This window comes from Gopherus evgoodei, chromosome 7 (assembly GCF_007399415.2).
Source record: "Gopherus evgoodei ecotype Sinaloan lineage chromosome 7, rGopEvg1_v1.p, whole genome shotgun sequence".
Classification (NCBI taxonomy): Eukaryota; Metazoa; Chordata; order Testudines; family Testudinidae; genus Gopherus; species Gopherus evgoodei.
In genome coordinates, this window is record NC_044328.1 from 30373315 (window position 1) to 30394225 (window position 20911).

The 20911-nt window shown below is 39.3% G+C and overlaps 1 protein-coding gene across 1 annotated transcript in view; it reads left to right on the forward strand.

Moving 5' to 3' along the window:
- Positions 1–19712, forward strand: part of ADGRA1 (adhesion G protein-coupled receptor A1) — a 454349-nt gene extending 434637 nt beyond the window's left edge. The window contains exons 18-19 of the mRNA XM_030570731.1: positions 10809–10904; positions 15783–19712. Of these exons, the coding sequence (XP_030426591.1) occupies positions 10809–10904; positions 15783–17004 (1318 nt within the window). The 3' untranslated portion in view covers positions 17005–19712. The remainder of the gene's footprint in view (positions 1–10808; positions 10905–15782) is intronic.
- Positions 19713–20911: the final 1199 nt, after the last annotated feature.

A 20911-nucleotide genomic window follows, 5' to 3' on the forward strand; every position in this document is an offset into this window, starting at 1 on the left:
GAGCTGTACTTGCCTAATATTATTTTTTCCAGTAGGCACCATTGCTAATCTGAATCATTCAATAATCATGACTTTGGCCAAAAATCATGAGGTTAAAAAATAATAAATTTGAGGTTCCTTTGATTTATCTTCTGGTTTTTGAACCACTAGGGCTTCCCTTTTCCAGCTTTTCTCCACAACCACCAGTGTTGGAAACTTTTATTTTTTAATAAAAACTGAGATTCTCACATAATCATCTGACTCCAAGAACTGGGGTTAAGAAAAACATCAAGTATCGCAAGATTTGCAATCAGATTTTGAGAGTTGGAACACTGATAGCAGGCTAGGATGGAAAGTTAGGGCTCCTTTCTCTGAATGACTTGAGATATTTTGCACTCTCCCTCTTCTCAGTGACTTAATTCTCTCTGGCTGCAGGAACAAGGAGCCTGCCCTTCAGGCTAAACTATTGATTGCAGTAACAGAGGAGGGAAAAGAAGAGTCATGAACTTATGAGAAGGGAATAGAATAAAAGTGGGTCTCCTATCTTCTGAGCCTCCTGGGTGTTGTCTTCTATTCTTCCTCTGCTGTTTTCAGAGTTCTAATTTATAGGCTCCGCTGAGGAAGCCTAAGAACAAACCATCTGGCTCCACCAGTAAAATCTGTAACTCAATTAGATTGCTTGCTCAGTCACTTCCAGGGCTCTCCAGCTTCCCTCTATGCATGTGTAGTAGGAGAAAAGTGGCAGAAAGTTAAATTTCATTTGTTCTCAGAGACTTCACATTTTTGTCATGGCAAATGAACAGTTCCACACATTTTCTTTGAAATCCATGATTCAGATAATGGAATCTTAATTTTGTGGTATAACTCATGGTGTAATTATTGCCAGATATTTATTTTTAATACAATAGGTTGAATCTATGATGCCATCTTTCATATTGTAAGGAAAAATCCCCAACAGTGAATAAGATAATGCAGAAAGAATTGTACAAATGCTGCTTCTTATACAAGTGATAAAAGGTGTTTTAAGATGTGTGCGTTCGATTTTAAATAAGAGAATTCCTATAGGAGAGAGAATTCTGCCAAATATACAAAATGTTATTTAATGGCCAAAATAAACAGCTCTGTAGCATGGGAGATAAATTTTATTACTAATCAGGGAACTGCACTGCTCAATGACTTACAGGATTAGAGTAAATTAGTTTTTAAAACTACTGTTTCATATTTCAATTGTAGGGGAACACAAACTGGGAACCACTGTCAAGGGCTTGCATACTAGATCAAAAGTACAATGCACTTCCCTTTGGTGCTAGGGATTGATTTGGTTCCTTTGGCAGACTTAATGCAATTTACATCAAGCAGAACCAAATAAATCTATATTTTCTATTTAAAATGCAAGCTGATTCTATTGACAGCTATAAAACATTGATACTAATATAATATGAACCATGTATTAAATGTGCAGAATATAAGGTCATAGAACTTATCATTATCTTTGTATGCTTTATTTTCCATTCAGCTTTGTATGATAGAAAATGGCGTTGTCATAAATAGGCAGTTATCAGAATTTGTTGCCTTGATGAGGGTTGATAGGTTAATGGTTCTTTTCTCCTCACTGAAAGGGAGAAGGACATCTTGATGGTAATTGACTTTCTAAAGGTGTATTCTGTGATGCCTGGTAATGCAGTTGTTTGATTCAGCAGACTGGAGCTGCAATAGAATTTTAGATAACAGCTCTACAGTGATGTAGTCGAATGCCCGGAAGAAGGAGGAAGCAATGAATTGCTTAGGACAAGAGTATCGGCCATTTTACTGCTAGAAATTAACATTTTAAACAGCATTGACAAGCTTGTGATGATTCTTAAGGAGAAGATGACAGTGAAAATGCATGTGGGCAGGGACACAGTACGGATCAAATATGAATATTTTGGGAGAAAGAGGTATTTATTTCGATTATATAATTCTTCTCAAAGGATTGACACAATCATTTTTTCTCTGTAATTTAAATCTTCATTTTACATTCCTTTACTTTTGTCCTTTGCTTAAAAAAAATATGATTTTTGTGCATTTACTTTCCTTATATTTTACAGATCACAAACAGGCTGTAGAAAGATTCTATTTACTTATTTCAGCATTAGTAGTTCTTTACTCATTTGTGCTACTTAGTTATTATTCAATAAGCTTGAGTGGAAATCTCTACAGTTGCTACCTTCGTTCTGGGCCAGATTCTGCCCTACCCTTACATGAGGAGAGCTTTCCCCACTTACACGGTCCCTCTAAGGACCACGTAGGTTGCAGTTGCCATTCTTAGAATCTGCTTTAGCCCTTGTGTTTTGGGCAGTGTGGGGAGTCATAGAGCTCGTAAGGGGCTGGAGAAGAGGCAGGGGCATGACTCTGCCCTTCCTGTGCATGGGCCAACAAAGCTAACTTATACCATGGGGTTGTAGCATGTAAGATGCACCCCCAAAAAGAGCCCCAGTAGCAAGTGTGCAACCTCTGCATTCCTGGAAGCTCCAGGAAAGGAACCTCCTGGAGCCCTTCTGGGGCTGTGTGCAGTTTCACTGTCTCCAAGAAAGCAGCAAAGAGTCCTGTGGCACCTTATAGACTAACAGACGTATTGGAGCATGAGCTTTCGTGAGTGAATACCCACTTCATCTGACTGATGGCAAGGATGTGGCCCAATGCTAACGACAATGTGCAAATACTCAAAAGCATTCCTCAGGGACTGCTGAAGACATTGCTTGGCAATTACCTTTATGTGTAGAATTACCCCTGGATTAAATTCCCTTTAAAACGATTCTAAAATATTAGTGTGTCAAGATCATTTTTTATCTATAAAATCCTTATTTGTTCTCTGTAGTTTTCCTTGAGTCTCAAGCCACTTTGTGTGTGTGTGTGAGAGAGAGAGAGAAGCCATTTCCTGTGTGTGTGAAGCCATTTCTTGCGTCTCAAGCCATTTCTGGCATATGTGTGTATGTGCATCATTTCTAGTCCAAACCCCACACATTAACCTACTCCACAGTGATGCCAGGGCTGGCTTCACCCACTAGCATGGCTTTTCTATCTTACTGCCTCCTGGTTGCTTTCATTGCTGATAGCATACGTTATCAGCTTTAACTTGCATGAACTCCGAAATAGCCATGCTAGTTGGTGAAACTAGCTCTGATCTCTAATGTTACTGGATGTTTTCCGGCGGAGACAGAGAGAGCTTATCTTTGGGAATGAGAAAGATAAGAAAAATAGCTCCTAATGAGCTGCACAACTCCATCTTCACCAGGCCACAGATGTGGAACCAGGACTCTCATGGGTTCATATGGTTCTGAAATTGGCCTTTGTCAAACTACAGGATACGTTGCAAGGGCCGCTTATTTTCCCTGTCTTCAAAAGACTGGGAATACTGATGGGAGATTGAAAAGACGTTAAATGTGTTTTTAGCTGATGAGTTATTATATATGTGCATTATAGGACAGAAGGTGTTAGAAGAGTTTTCTATTTTTATAACTTTGTGTGTGTGTGTGTGTGTGTGTGTGTGTGTGTGTGTGTGTGTGTGTGTGTGTGTGTGTGTGTGTGTGTGTGTGTGTGTGTGTGTGTGTGTGTGTCCTGGAGCAAACGATAGGTGCTCCTTCAAATGGAAGGAGTGTATTATTCATGTAAATAAATATATGCAGATGTCAAATGAGTGCCCGGTCATGGGAAGCCTTATTTCTAGCTAGCAATCTGCATTCCTTCAGCTGAGACAAGTGCTGAGTTTGTATGCATCCAACAAGGTCACAGTCTGAACAGCAAGCACCTTCACCTGTTGTCTGAAGTTTAGGCAAGCCAATGTCATGTGTCTGTCTCTTAACAGTTAGCCCATATCTCTGCCAATTTTTCAATAATGCTAAGATGTTATGGCATCATCTATTCCAGATACTTTAAATAAATCTGTAAAAGCAGCAAAGAATCCTGTGGCACCTTATAGACTAACAGACGTTTTGGAGCATGAGCTTTCGTGGGTGAATACCCACTTCCTCAGATGTATGTAATGGAAATATCCAGGGGCAGGTATATATATGTGTGCTAGCAAGCAAGCTAGAGATAACGAGGTCAGTTCAATCAGGGAGGATGAGGCCCTGTTCTAGCAGTTGAGGTGTGAAAACCAAGAGAGGAGAAACTGGTTCTGTAATTGGCAAGCCATTCACAGTCTTTGTTCAATCCTGAGCTGATGGTGTCAAATTTGCAGATGAACTGAAGCTCAGCAGTTTCTCTTTGAAGTCTGGTCCTGAAGTTTTTTTGCTGCAGGATGGCCACCTTAAGGTCTGCTATAGTGTGGCCAGGGAGGTTGAAGTGCTCTCCTACAGGTTTTTGTATATTGCCATTCCTAATGTCTGATTTGTGTCCATTTATCCTTTTCCGTAGAGACTGTCCAGTTTGGCCGATGTACATAGCAGAGGGGCATTGCTGGCATATGATGGCGTATATTACATTGGTGGATGTGCAGGTGAATGAACCAGTGATGGTGTGGCTGATCTGGTTAGGTCCTGTGATGGTGTCGCTGGTGTAGATATGTGGGCAGAGTTGGCATCGAGGTTTGTTGAATGGATTGGTTCCTGAGCTAGAGTTATTATGGTGTGGTGTGCAGTTACTGGTGAGAATATGTTTCAGGTTGGCAGGTTGTCTGTGGGCAAGGATTGGCCTGCCACCCAAGGCCTGTGAAAGTGTGGGATCATTGTCCAGGATGGGTTGTAGATCCTTGATGATGCGTTGGAGGGGTTTTAGCTGGGGGCTGTATGTGATGGCCAGTGGAGTCCTGTTGGTTTCTCTCTTGGGTTTGTCTTGCAGTAGGAGGCTTCTGGGTACACGTCTGGCTCTGTTGATCTGTTTCCTTATTTCCTCATGCGGGTATTGTAGTTTTGAGAATGCTTGGTGGAGATTTTGTAGGTGTTGGTCTCTGTCTGAGGGGTTAGAGCAGATGCGGTTGTACCTCAGTGCTTGGCTGTAGACAATGGATCGTGTGATGTGCCCGGGATGGAAGCTGGAGGCATGAAGGTAGGCATAGCGGTCGGTGGGTTTTCGATATAGGGTGGTGTTAATGTGACCATCACTTATTTGCACCGTGGTGTCAAGAAAGTGGACCTCCCGTGTAGACTGGTCCAGGCTGAGGTTGATGGTGGGGTGGAAGCTGTTGAAATCATGGTGGAATTTTTCCAGAGTCTCCTTCCCATGGGTCCAGATGATGAAGATGTCATCAATGTAGCGTAGATAGAGAAGGGGTGTGAGTGGACGAGAGCTGAGGAAGCGTTGTTCCAGGTCGGCCATGAAGATATTGGCATATTGTGGGGCCATGCGGGTGCCCATAGCAGTGCCACTGATCTGGAGATATATATTGTCATCAAATTTGAAATAGTTGTGTGTAAGTATAAAGGCACAGAGCTCAGCAGCCAGTTGTGCTGTGGCATCATCAGGGATGGTGTTCCTGACAGCTTGTATTCCATCTGTGTGTGGGATGTTTGTGTAGAGAGCCTCTACATCCATGGTGGCTAGGATGGTGTTTTCTGGGAGGTTCACCTGCACATCCACCAATGTAATATACGCCATCATATGCCAGCAATGCCCCTCTGCTATGTACATCGGCCAAACTGGACAGTCTCTACGGAAAAGGATAAATGGACACAAATCAGACATTAGGAATGGCAATATACAAAAACCTGTAGGAGAGCACTTCAACCTCCCTGGCCACACTATAGCAGACCTTAAGGTGGCCATCCTGCAGCAAAAAAACTTCAGGACCAGACTTCAAAGAGAAACTGCTGAGCTTCAGTTCATCTGCAAATTTGACACCATCAGCTCAGGATTGAACAAAGACTGTGAATGGCTTGCCAATTACAGAACCAGTTTCTCCTCTCTTGGTTTTCACACCTCAACTGCTAGAACAGGGCCTCATCCTCCCTGATTGAACTGACCTCGTTATCTCTAGCTTGCTTGCTAGCACACATATATATACCTGCCCCTGGATATTTCCATTACATGCATCTGAGGAAGTGGGTATTCACCCACGAAAGCTCATGCTCCAAAACGTCTGTTAGTCTATAAGGTGCCACAGGATTCTTTGCTGCTTTTACAGATCCAGACTAACACGGCTACCCTCTGATACTAAATAAATCTGGTGATGAGTCAATGTGCACATAGTAAATAAAAAGGAGAGCTAGCAAAACAAAAGAGAAATAAAAATTCAAAGTGGAGGCACTGGTTTGGCTGTAAACCTTGTATGCATACTGGCTAAGGCCAGTCTTAGTTAAAGAGGGTGAAGCACAAATAGAACTGGATGTAAAAAACTGAGTGTCTTATATGCAAAGATGCAGAAGGTCATTAGAAAATGAAAAGCCAAAGGGCACAGAGCCAAGCTCTGAAACCCAGATGTACCAAGATAAGGTAAGTTTAGGGGAGTATATAAATGCTAAGGGAAACCATGAAGAAGCGAATGAAAAAAGATGGGTGGTATAAAAAAATGGGAAAGTAAACATGAGACGAGAATGTGATGGCGAGACGTTTGTTTGTTTATGGGGAAAAGTTGCACTTCACACCACAAAATTAGTTACTGTACTGGATTGTGTATGTGTGTCATTGGGCAAGAATATTCCCCCTGATTTTTCCTGATGTAAGATGAAAGTAATTGAAAATCTATTGAAATAGCAGAAAATATGCTGCAGGGAGAGGAGCTGAACCTGATCAGTACTCTTCTTGCTCTGATCTCAGAGGAATACCCTCTCTCATCCCGACAAAATTCTGTATGTTTGAGCTCCATTGATTTGAGTGAGGAAAAGCTGCTGCTTGTGACATTCCCTGGCAATCCAAGAAGGAAATACAAATGGAAGCTAGTATTAACACTGTCAGGCTTAACTCTCACAGATTCCATCTACATGCTTTCAAACCCTTTCAGGGAGTAATAGCCAGATATAAGCAGGGACACCCGGGCATCAACAAGCCCCAGGAGTAGCACAGAGCTGCCCAGCCCTCCTTGTGAACCCTCAGTCCTGCTTCTAAGATCCAGGAGATGTCGGAGTTTAGTGAAGGATGATGCCCTTGTTTCCTCTAAGGGGAGGCAAATCCCATTTCTTGTAAGCTCCTTGATGTGGAAACTGTTTCCTGGATGGCATGTTGTGACCCATTCCCTTCATTTTACTCTAACAGGGTGGAAAGATAGTCTTTTGTTTAAAGCACAGGACTGGGAATCAAGAGGTCTGGTTCTGAGAGAGACTTTCTGTGTGACCTTGGACCAACCACATTATCTCTCTTTGCTAGTTTTCTCATCGGTATGACAAGGTTAATAATGCTTATTGACCACACGGGGGGTTTGTAAGGTTAAATCAATTAATGTTATATAGCACCTTAATTCCCTCAGATGAAAGGTGCTCTATAAGAACTAAACGTTACTAGCTGTTATCAACCTGTTCCTCTTTTTTATTCATTATTGTGGTTTTTCTTTCCTCTGCATTGTGAATTCTGTTCTTGGCTGCTTCTTAGAAATTATTTGCATTTATAAATGTTCTCCTTTTAATAATAAAGTATTGCATAACCACTAATGATTGGAAAAAAACCTATTGTGTCACATAGTCCAGTCTCCTAACAAATTGTCCCCAGCAGTATTTCCTCCAGTCCTTTGTCCAGTCATTTTAAATGACTCAAATACTGAGCCTTCATCCACTTCTTCTCTTGGCAGACTCTTCTAATATTTCATAGACCACATTAAAAATTATCTAAATTTCCTAAACTACTATTTGTATTCCTGTAGACCATCTTGAACAATGCCTCTTCCTTTTTGTTCAATCATCAGATACTTATTGTTTGTTCATTAATATAATATTTACAGCACTCATAGTGTTCTAGTCTCTATACAGATAAACAAGAATACATGGTTCCTTCCCCAAAGTGCATATAACCTAGCTCTTATTCTTTAACTCCCATTTCTCCATATTTTTGTCTTCATTTTGCTTTGTGCCATTCATCTGACACCCAGATTCATTTCTCAGCCACATATTTTCTGGGGAGTTATTTCCTATTCCTGAGGAGGCCTGATACCATAGCTGAGGAATCATTTGTACATAGTATCATTTATAGCCTGTGTTTTGTTGTTTTCTTTTTAAATAGCATTGAGACAGGGCAGGCACCGTGCTGTGATGTGTACCTCGGGTGCATTGAAAACATTTGACTTCACTTTATGTCACTTCTAGAATGTATTTTCCTATGTTTAGTACTGAGACAGGACAGACATTTGGCTGGATATTGCCACATTTCTGGAGCATCATATAGGTAACTACTTCCAGGTCCTCTGAGAATTACCAGCATACAGCACAGCACAGTACCCTGTGTGATATTGACATATTTCTGTTGAAAAACCTAAAATAGATTAATATTTTATAGTGTTCAAAGATATACAATAGAAGTGTTTATAGGGTTTAAGGATATATAAAGTGTGTCAGTGTATAGTCAACCTAGAAGAAATATGTCTAGATAGAAAGTGAGATTATAGAATGTAATATAGTGAAATTTTTGTGACTACTATACTTAAGGTTGAAATGTGATTTCCTATACAGATCTGTACATTCCTATTTTTGTGTTTCTTATAATTTTCTCAGACAAATTGGTCTGAAATGTTTCATGCTTTGTCTCTACCCAGAGTCATTTTTTAAAACATTTCTGAAAACTTCATTCATCCAGTTTTGAATTGTGTGTGTAAAAAAGATACATTCACTACACTTGTCCTATCCGCTGAGATCACAAAATGATTACAGTACATAATCATAAAGTAGCAATGGCTGAATGGATTTTGTCTGGATTTAGCTTATTCTGTAGCACTTATTGAGATCTAGTTAAGCCAAGTTTGAAGGATCTGTGCTTAAGCTATAAAAGCTGAAAGAGGCAAATGCGGGGTGATTTTCTGGTAAGTTTCTTTGCTTTTATTTTACAGCTTGGAAGGCGAAGTGTGCTATAAGCTTTGCTGTGCAATCTTTCTATTTACAAAGTGACCTCTAACTTTGGGCCCGGGAACCAAAAGAATCTGGATTAAAACCCTGATTCTGATTAGCCTGCTGAGTGATCTTGGGGCAGTCACTTCCACTCACTGTACCTCTGTTTCACCAGTCTGCCCAAGCACTATCTTACAATGACTATGAGATTATTTAATGTTTGACCAGGGCTTTGGAAAATATAGGGACCAGATTCTGATCTCAGATCAGAACCTCACACAATAATGTATTGTATAAGTAAGAGGTTCCTCTTTTGTTTGGAGGAGCAGAAAGTACTGGGTGGGGAAGAAAAAAATATCCCTTCCTATAATTTAACTTTACTGCCTTCCACAGTTGAGAGGTGATAGAAGAGAAAGAAATTGTTTCTGCAGAGAGAAAAGCTGGTTTAAATAGGAGATGAGGGAGGATGCACACAGAGAGCAACAACAGAGCTTACAGGAGCCTGCAGGAGGGGCTTGGTTCTCTGGTTTGAAAGGAGTAGCGTCCTTGCAGCCACAGGTTCAAAGCTAAGTAGGATTATCTCAGGCCTTCCTCTTAAAGGTAGATAAAGTGAGTTCACCAGTGCTTACTGCTTGATTTTTTCAGACAACACTCTACAAACTAAAGTTTTCTGTGTGGATATTAAAGAGCTAACACTGTCTCTAAAAAATTGAGTTTTCTCCTTGGGCCACTGAACAAAATTCCTTTCCACCATAACTATTCTGCAGTCTCCTGTGCACCAGTGCACCTATCTCAGAGGTCACAGCAGTTCAGTGCTGCATTATATGCATAATTTGCTGTTTGCTTTGGAAGGAAAGGTGCTATGCAAATGTAAAATAATATTACAGTACACTCTGCTGAATTCGAACATAATAAAACAGGATGGCTGCTTCAAAGGGACATCTCCTAGGAATCTGATTTAGCCTAATGATAGTGAATGGTAATGACTACTGCTTAACTGGGACAGTATTAGTATTAATTCCCCTTATTGGGATTAATTTGGTTCCAAGTAATGTGGTATTTAACCAGTTAAATGGGTGTGAAATTATGTGTTCCAATTTTTTCATACTACTTACCAAAGAAAGATATTAAAATGTATATTTTGCTAGATTTTTGTGAGGCCTTGGTCAGGAGTTCAGAGGTTTGCTCACATGGATGCAGATGCAGGATGAGGGCATTAAATTGTTAGTGAGAGTGCTGTCTCACCACCCCTCACTAGTGAGGAGCAGTAGCCAGAGGGAGGTTTTATCATCCTGATTGCTATACTTTAGCAGAAAGGGCCCTCATCACAGTTAGCAAGGTGTCCCTGTGTGGAGGGCAAGCTCTGCCCAATGGACCGCATCTTTTCTCCTCCATTTCAGAGTTGTCAGCTAGAAAACAGTTTCTGTTAACCCAGAACCTCTGTAGGACAGAAGCTGCTGAGAAAATTTAGGTTGGATATAGACCATAAACAGCTGACTTGGCTGTACTTTCTGAATTTATAGTGCATATATATATATATAAAGCAAAAACATTTAAGTAGGAGGAATAGCTTATTATTTGAGGTGTTGTAATAACTTTCTCATTACTGAGGTCTTTTTTTGAGTGTAATTATACATATTGAAACTACAAGTCAAGAGATTGTGAGGAAATTCTGAAATGGATCGATGTAAACATTAGCCCTCTGCTATTGCTTCATATAGGGCTTTCATTTTATTTTCTTGATTTTCTGATTTATGTTTCTGATATTTAATGTGTCAGGCTATATTGTGCATTATCATCTTTTTACAAAAAAGAAAAACTGTTTAAAAACAATTCTAGCAATTGCAAACCAAGAAAATTAAAATATCTATTGTTATCTCTTGACAGATTTTATCTAATTAGTGGAGGTGTTCCTTTTATTATATGTGGGATTACAGCAGCGACCAACATCAATAATTATGGAATTGAAGGCAATGCTCCATAGTAAGTATATAGCATTATAATAAAATACTCTCAGAAATAAGTAATATGTCTCTGTCAGATGCTGATAAATGTTTTTGTCTTCATAAGGGACAGAAACATAAAAGTTTAAGATAAAATTTCATATTTGCTTGCATGGAATAAAGGCTGTGAAAAATCATTGTCTCACTTTGGGGTCTGCTGCTTTGCTCATTTATCATCAGTTTTATACCAGCTTGACTCCACTGATATCAGTGGAGTTACGTTTGATTTATATTCACTGTGATCATGTATTGTTGCATGTATTGTATAAAAATGACTACACTAGCCAATCAGAAACAACAAAATCTTGATTATGTCTCTAACTACTGTCTGGTTTACCATGTATTCTCCTATTCAAACCAATGCAACAAGACTATAACTGGCTCTGCTTGGGTTTGTGCTGGGTGAGGAGTGACAGCTCAACATGACCTTCCCTACTTCTTGCACACTTGTGCAATGGACAGTCACAACGCTCACTGTCTAACTGTCATTGGAGAAACCCTAAAGGGGGCAATGATGAAAGGACACCCTCATGTACACCAGCTGGTATCAGAGGAATAAGTACCACACTTCAGTGAGCTGACCAGAAACCCCCACCTGCATGCACCTATCTGAGGCCCAGATGTTGTCCCTCCACATTTTGCTTAGTATCATTATGACTGCTACAAAATACCTAATGCGGAGCATTTTTTAAGGGGCGCTATCGACACTTTTAGCCCCCAACCTTGAAAGGAAATAGACTATTCTTTGTAAATGAAGAAATTGTTCATGTAATTTCAAAATTATATATAAAAAAAACCCTGTCTATATTTTTTCCCTTAAAAAAAACATTCTTGGGTTTTCAGCAACCCAGAAACATCTCAGCAATATTGTCTTGCAGTTATGACCCAACCATTTACTACCCAGTCTGACCAAGGTGGCTGTACAGCTGTCAGATGTTGGTGCTTGAGGCATCTTCGCTACATTAGTTGCTCTTGTTGCCTGGGGGTGGGGAGTGTCAAAGGAGGCCCCCACTAGGTGTTTTCCAGAAGAGTTGAACAGGAAGTGGTTTAGAACAGCAATTGACACTGGCTGCATGGAGATGATTCATCATGCCAGTGATCAGTGCTCTAATGGAACTTTCAGTCCATTGTGTCAATACAGGGTTACTGATTCTTGGAAGGGGTTCAGTTTCAATTAATGCTATGGTGCTTTGAAAATGCATCTTGATACATGGAAATGAGTAGAAATAGAGTTGTCTGGAAACAAAGTGAAAGGTATAATAATTAAATATTTGACCTTTCAAAATCATTTTCATAGAGAATTAAACTGTAAAACCTGACTACCTTAGTACAGACCCTAAGCAACTTTATCTTAGCTGGTACCTACCCAGACCATCCCTGTCATATATTCAAAACATGTTTATTCAAACATGTACAATTAAACAATCACTTATAATCAACAATATATTAAAGACTTGATTATTTATGTTCATAAATCTGTGAGACACTTTTTATTTCTGCACAATTACAGAGGTTGTACTTCTTTAATCACTTTAATCACAGACAATCAATACCAGATATCAAAATCTGTACAGAAAGCGGAAAGCAGGTGAGGGATGGTTATAAAATTGTCTAGGAAAGATACAAATTGAGCAACAGCACAGTGGGTTATGTGCCTGATTCATTTTTAATAATGTTAACACACAAATATATAGATGCAGTAACTTCAGCATGTTTTTTATGAAACGGAGGAACTGATTTTGAAGTGATCCATGATGAGATTCCACATGAAACAACGCCATCCTGAGACAATGTTCTACTGGGGAATGTTCCGGTTTTCACTTTGCATCAAATGTGCAACACTGGAACTTATTTAATGTATGCACACATGTTGGTGCTTTACCCTTATCAAATGAAAAGTAGGTGTTAACCTGTTTTCCTATGACCCTGGGAGTAAAATGGCTTTGGTCTTTTGTCAGAAGGGCAGAATACTTAACCCCTGAGGTGCTTAGGAAATAAATAAAAAATTGTGTGCATCTGTTAAAGATCAGAGTTCAGAATAAAAAATGTAAATATAATAATCAAATGTAAATGCTACTCAAGCTGACCAAAACACAACACGGCTGAATTTTGTTAGATGATGGGGGTTCTGAACCCAGAGAGTATGACCACTCATATTACTAAATGGTCGAGGGGATTCTGGCTACATGAGAGTGTGGGGAGAGGGAGTCCTGGCATGGGAAAGTTTCAGAACCATTGTACTAGATGGACCACATCCAGTACTGGGGACTTCTGTTCTCCTGTAAAGCATCATGCAAACCTCTGGCTGTAAATGCTAACCCTATTTTTTATTAGTGGACTGTGAATCAGTATTGTAAATAAAGTATCATACCTCTTCCATGCCACTTTCCTTTCCCTAAGGGGCCACTGTTGACATGCATAATTATTTTTTGCATTATGGAGCCCACGTCAAAGAGTCTGAGTTATCTCTCACTCTGAATGCCATATGTAGATAGTGAACTCTGAAGAATGACACTGGGAAGGTAGAATCTCGTCTACCTCCCAGCAGGAGAGTAGGTCCTTCTTGTTCTTCTTCCTTCCCTCAAACTGGATCCATTCTGAGCCCTCTCGCTCTGAAGTTTTCTGTTTAATACCATATCGTCTATCACACAACATGATGATGTCTTCTGTTATAACATCCTACCACTTTTTTCTTGGGTCAGCCTCTCTGGTTTTTTCTTCAATCTTGATCTGCTGGACTCTCTTACCCATATAGCTGTCAGGACTGTGGTTTACATGACCAAACCCTCTGAGCCTGCACTCCCTCATTTTTCCGTTAGACTGTTACTTTGAGCTTGTCGCTAACAAACATATTCCTCGTGGTCTTTCTTGCTTATACCACTCATCCATCCATCTCAACATTTGCATTTCTGTGGAAATGGTCATTTGCTCATGGTGGGCTCCTCCCTGGCTTAAATGTCAGTGGGCCACAGGAGAGACACTGAAAAGGGTCAGTGTAGGTTTCAGAGAACTCTTATGTTTCGGAAATGGGACTCAGCCAAAGAGAAATAGAAGAGCATCATCAGGGGGGAAATAGCAATCCCCAAATAGCAATCATATTAGCAAACAGAAAGGGACTTCATCTGTTCTCCCTCCCTCAGCTAGCATGTGTTGCTGTTTTCTTTGAAATAAATAGAAAAGGAACTCCGTACTGTTACCTTTTCTCCACAATACTTAAATGACTACAGCACTAGGGTTGAAGTAACTCCTGCTGCATCATGACCACAGTGTAAAGGACCGGGGGCATAAGTGGCCTGACCTTGTGATCACAACTGAGCTGGTGTCTGCAAGTCAAGGACAGCCACAAGGTGGTAGTTAGTGAGCAGGAATGAGTAATTGCTAGACCTGGGATCCATAGACAAGAGTCAGAGTCAGACTGGGGTCAGAGGCTGGATGTCAGAGAGAGTTACTGGGTGGGAATCAGGAGGACTGAGTCAGGGTCAGTCAGGCTGGGACTGGAGACTGGAGGTCAGAAAGCAAGGTGAGGTCTAGAGTCAGAGTGTAACCCACACACCTTCTGGGTGCGGTGTTCTGGCCCATCTAGTGGCACCGAGACCACTTAGAGAGCAATTAATGAGTCTGCTCTGCAGCCTTAGCTAACAGCCCGTTGGCTTTTGGCTCATGCCGTAGAGGCTCATACACTAAGCTCCAGAGGTTCCCGTTTTGATCCCGATGACTGGGGTCTGTCAGCATTACAACAGCAGATCAGAAGTCTGTGTGGTTGTACAGACAACTTCCTGGGCCACATTCCAGGGTTAAATCATGAGCAGGGGCCAATCAGAGTGGTGCAGAGTGCTGTCAATCTGAACTCTTTGGGTGGCATTTCCTGCAGTGCCTAACCTCCACAAAGCTCCATTTATCCCCAGTACAGTTCTGTTCAGTTTACATCCAGTGTATGTAACCAGATGAGGGATTTGCAGCCTATACTGCCATACAGTATGTAGTTGATATTCTAAAAGTACATACGGTTGTGTTATTTACAGTGTGACCAGATATTGTCCCATGCTACAACCATTTTGCACTGCCTGAGCAGCAGTGTCCATAAAGATTCCCTAAAAGGCTGCTCAAACTTAACAAGCTGGCCCCCCCAAAACGGGGGGAGCTCAAAGCTGATATGCAGCCACCTTTATCTTCCAACTACTAGGTCTGGGGAGCTGTGCTTAGTGCAAGATCTGATGATCAGAGCTTATGTATGGCTGGGAATGTGGCTCTCTCCTTTCCTTTACATCCTGTTTATTTTGCTCTTGCTTTTTATCTCTCTCCTATCAAAAGGAAAACTGAAAAGTGTAATGATACAGAAAGGTGAATCCTATTCATTTGTGTTTCTCATGCAGTACCTGCAATGAAAACCTAATATCTTCCTTGGGTCTTTAAGGTATTTAGTTAGGCTCGGATTTTTAAAAGTGCCTGCAGGAATCTGGTGGCTAATTGTCCTTAAATTTCAATCGGATTTGGGTGCCTAACTCACTTAACCTCCTTAGAAAACTCCAGCCTTAATATACTACATTACAATGTATTAGTTCTTTAAAAAAAAAAAAAAAGTCAGTAAATCCTGAGTCCAAAGTATCTCAGTCTAACTATGTGTTTAATGGGACTGAGGGTGATGACTCAGAATAATGAACCTTAATTATCATATTCTCTCCCTCCCATTGCTAACATTTAATAGTTTCCTTGACATTAATGGGAGCTCTCCATATACATCAAGGGGATATCATGCTGTTAAAGCAAAACCAATGTATTGTACATATGAGACATTGTCTATTATGTCAAATTTGGGTTTAAAAATTAATTTGACTTTCACTTTTTTGTTTGTTTACAGTTGTTGGATGGCTTGGGAACCTAGCCTCGGTGCATTTTATGGGCCAGTAGCGTTCATTGTGCTAGTCACCTGCGTTTACTTTCTCTGCACGTACGTGCAATTGAAGCGTCATCCAGAACGCAAGTATGAATTAAAAGAAAGGACAGAAGATCAGCAAAGGTTGGCAAGTACTGAAGTGGGTCATAGTCATATTACAGACTCTGGGTCAGTTTCCCAGACAACATGCTCCATGATTTCTTCTTCTTTGTTGGAAAATGAGCACTCGTTTAAGGCTCAGCTTCGAGCTGCAGCATTCACTTTGTTCTTGTTTACTGCCACTTGGACCTTTGGAGCACTTGCTGTATCTCAAGGACATTTCTTGGATATGATATTTAGCTGTCTCTATGGAGCATTTTGTGTGACCTTGGGGCTCTTCATCCTCATCCATCACTGTGCAAAGCGAGATGATGTATGGCATTGCTGGTGGTCCTGTTGCCCATCTAGAAGAAGCACATATTCTGTACAAGTTAATGTCCGCCCAAAGGTTAATGTCAATGGGGACACGCAGGTTCATGTACCTTGTCTTCAAGAGTCACCATGTCCTAACAAATCAGCTGTTTTTAATCAGCCAGCTGCTAATCACTGCAAGCTTACTAATCTACAAACTGTTCAAAACCATGTTAACTGCCTTTCACCAGTTACACCATGTTGTGCAAAAATGCAATGTGATCAACTTTTGGATGATGAAGCTCATATACACGTGCATAATGAGGGAACTTTCAGGCCCAACATGCACATTCACAGATGTCTGAAAAGCAGAACTAAACCACATTACTTCAGTCGACATAGATCTGCAGGAGAAAGAGAATATGCCTATCATATTCCTTCGAGCATTGATGGCAGCATCCACAGTTCACATACAGACAGTCCACACAGTACGCATGATAGTCAGTCGGGGCACAGACGGGCTTGCTGTGTGAAAAGTGATGCATATCCTACTATCAACCAGCCTGAAAGTAGCGATGCAAGTACTGTAATATACAGTTGTGCTAAAATCCCAGAAAGTGACACTGTGCACCATACAGCTCATTTTGAGATGCATCCACGAACACAATCATTGCCATTTAATACAACTAATCACAATGGAATTCTCAAGGGAAATGTGCATGAAGCCATGATATACAGTTCAGATAGTACAGGAAATATCAAAACTGGTCCTTGGAAGAATGAAACTACTGTGTAGTTCATGGGCTACTATATTGTCTTTTTCAACTCAAATCATCTTCAGTTTTGTTTTTATTCTAAACTGAATAAGATTACATGTTTGTGTAGCACATCAGCAAATTGTACAGGTTTTCCACCTTTATTTCTGTTTTCTGAATGAGTGACTAAAAGAGAGAAGTAGCAGCAGTGTTTTAAAAGTGAAGTTATTTTTAAAAGAATGTTAGAAAATTGTTCTGGGAGAGAATTTGAAACTGAAGTCTAGAGTACTGAATATGAGGCAATATCCTTTTGTTACAAAGAACAGTATTTCTTTAGAAGTACATCACTTAATTCATTATTTTGTTTTTTTAACTGTATGATAACTTCAGACTCTTTTATATACATATCTGCATCTTTTACTTATTTATTTTTGTAGCAAAATATTATTACTGTGCCATGGATTTTAATCAGAAGTTACAATAATAAAAATGAGGAGCAGGATTTTATAAAATTAGTGATACAGCTTTTTAGCCCTACAAAGTGATACTGCCTCTAACGATCTTCTGTAGCATATGGCCTGTAAAATCATGTAATGTACAGTCTCCGTTATGTCTCTTTTCTTGTTGGAAAGAAGTACTAGGTAATGTCTGTTACATCTATGGTGCTGTATTGATTGTATTTTGCATGACATATGTCAGGATATACCATTTGCTGTGTTGTAGTGTTACATGTGTAAAAACAAGTATTGTAAAAGGCTGTGGAAACCCTGTTGGTATTAATCTAGAGCATTATGAATCTACAAAAAAATCACTACTGCACTAGTTTAAGTGGCACAATCCTTTGTATAAGGTTATATGATAGCTTTGATAAGGGTCCACTCTAATGTCTTTACAGAGCATGCACTACTCATTGTATGTGACACTGTGCAGTGTAATAGCAATTGTCTCAACAAGTTTTACACTTCTTTGTAAAGTATGCCTTTTGAACAAATCTGTAAGCTGTTTCACAATAACCTTTCAAAATCTGTTTAGGTAGAGCAGTTTTATCATTAACTCTTTGAGGACTACTGTCATTTTCTTAAAAATAGCTTAATCTAGTTCAGAGAGACTGTATATACTATATTGTCTATTTAATCATATGAACAATGTAGTTGTCAGGAAAGTGAACATTTAATCATTTTCCAGAAACATAACTTTCCAGATACTAATTTATTAATTTCATGTCTTATGTGAAAGCCACTTTCCGTCCCAGCAAATTTCAGATTGTCTTTATCCTTTAATGCAAATTTGACCTTCAAAAGCAGTTACTTGTGTTCATTAATTCCGCTCAACCGTGGGGCATTTTAGGGTCAGTAACATTCTCTGCTAACAAGGCTTTTGGCAAGAAATTCTTTGTCCATGAATGTCTGTACACAAAGCGTCAACTCACAGGACAGAGCTGATTTATAATTATCCTTATGTGAAATGAAACTGTTTTTTAAAATAAGAAGGCTGCAAAGTAAGAATGAGTTATATAATGTGAATAGAAACAGATAGCTGGAAGAAAAATGTCTGCAGTGAAAGGAGAGAAGTGGTTCCATAAATAAAAAGACAAAGCACAATGTTGTATGGCCATGTGAACAAGTCTGTCATATTCTAAGACAGGCTTGGGTAGCTGATACATTGCTATAGAGAACAGAACAAATAATAAAAGCCCCTTGATGGAGCATCAATTTACAATGTATATTTTGCAGAAATACTTACATGCTTCAGTCCATCATTTGTCTTTTAGCTGCAGTTTATTAGTCCCTACTCTTTTTTTTAAATTATGTAGGAATACATTTCCTAACAGTGTACATATAGATGACAATTATAATTGTTGCAATCTTATAAAAGTACATAAGTCAAATGAATGTGTTCTGCAGTGTTGCAGGTGGGAATTAGTACTCAAAGGGTTAATGCTCAGTATCTGAGTGCAAGAAATCTTGTTTTTCTGTATTTTTGTAAATTTGAAATATATATTGTAAACTACAGCAGTGTAATGTATCCATTTCATATTATGTGTGTCGTTAAAAGGTGAGCAGGAAGAATGCACTAGTTGGTTGTTGAGTTTTAAACCAGTATACAACCGTTTCATGACTGCTTCTTTAAATGATGGGGAGAATTTAAAAAAAAACTATGCTTTATTGTGTATATGCTGTATGTGCTTGAACTGTCTCAAAACTAAAATACAATATTTTCATTGTTTGCATAAAGCAATATTTTCTGTTTAACAATTATTTTCATTTTAATATTATTTTATTCTCATTTCACATAGACAGTGAGCCCTAAGCAAGCACAGACATAATGCTAAATACCACTTCTCTGTATCTCAGCACTATAGATTCATTCGGTAATAGATGAATCCTAGAGGATCTATAGACCATTAGGCAAAATATCCCACATACATGGCCAGGTGAAATATTCACTTTGCTAGAACACACTCAGTGAGGCTCTTTATTCAGCTTGTGTTTCTGTCACCCATGTTGTTTTGTCTGAGAGGCTTGTGTATGATCTTCATAATGGCTTACAAAGAAGTAAAATAGGTGCTGCTTTCCACAGAATATCTTATGTGATAAAACTCTCTGGAAAATTAACGTTAAATATGAAAACACCTTTCTTGTTGTATTAAAATATTAATTTAGTAAATATTTTGGGGCTAATTTGGAAAAGATGTGTTATGCAATAATCTGTTTGCATATTATTTTTTCAGAAATATATAACTTCAGAGTAGGAGAACATGATATTAAATAAATTAAAAAATGTTATATAACATCAGATTTGACCAAAATTCTTTCTGTGCTTTTGACTTTTTTTCCAAGATAAATGGGATAATTTCATTGTTGTTGATTTTTTTTTTTTGTCATTTAGAGTCAGTGAATCATTGACTTTACCTGATTTCTTATGACGTAAAAATAAAGTCAGTGAAATACATATAGGATAGCAGATATATTGTACTAACAAATTCCCTCCTGGACATGCACATGTAACCCACCTGAATACTAACATTAGTTTTAGTTGTGCATGAATATAACAAAAGTGGCAGAAGAGATTTTTATAGATCACTTCCTGGCCTGAGACAAAGCATGAGAAATTTCAGCCCCAAAGGTAATTTTCTGAGACTGATACAGGCAATTGACGTTACGGGGGTTAAAATTAAAGTTCTGTCTTGCTCTTAACTGTTGGAGATAGAATACTGGATTAGATGGACCATCGGTCAAATCCAGTGTGGCAGTTATGGTTTCCACTGTAACTCCCATGATGATATAATCCAAAAAAGCATAAACTTTTAAAAAAATCCTCTGCCTGACAGATCACTTGAGGGTTGGTAATTAACGTTCATACTGAACTCTAAATAAAGGTAATTAACAGGGATCAAATTTATTACTCCAATTTCTTATGATGGATATATTCTTAACTCTGTGTATGTACATAGCTTCCAGTTTTAATTAGTTCAGTTTTGGGCACCCCAAAGTGGCTTTCTTTTAAGACTTGGATCATGGCACACATGCAGTTTTGCATGAGGAATTCTTGCTTAACCTCATGTAAAGAAATTCAATATGGAAATAAACTATGAATGTTTGAAAATTATGCCTGGGGCATGTGTGCTGTTCCCAGGTGTTCACACAGTCATGCTCACATTGAGAGTCAGGAACAAATCCTGGTCCAGGAGCATCCAGAGTCCAGATGGCGCTAAACAGTCTAGTAGAGCTATGTTGTCAGAGAAGCATATGTATATCATGAGGGAAACAACCCCTGAGGTTCAGCCACAAGTCTTCCCAATGGTTGGCCCCCTTTGATCTATGCCCTGGGATGGAGTCCATAATGAGCACTTGTGGAGGTCCTGTTAGTGCTCAGTGCTTCTTTGTTTCTACAGTGAAGCATGTTCCTTCCTTCAGACAGTCAGTGGGCAGTCTGGGTAAGTCTAAG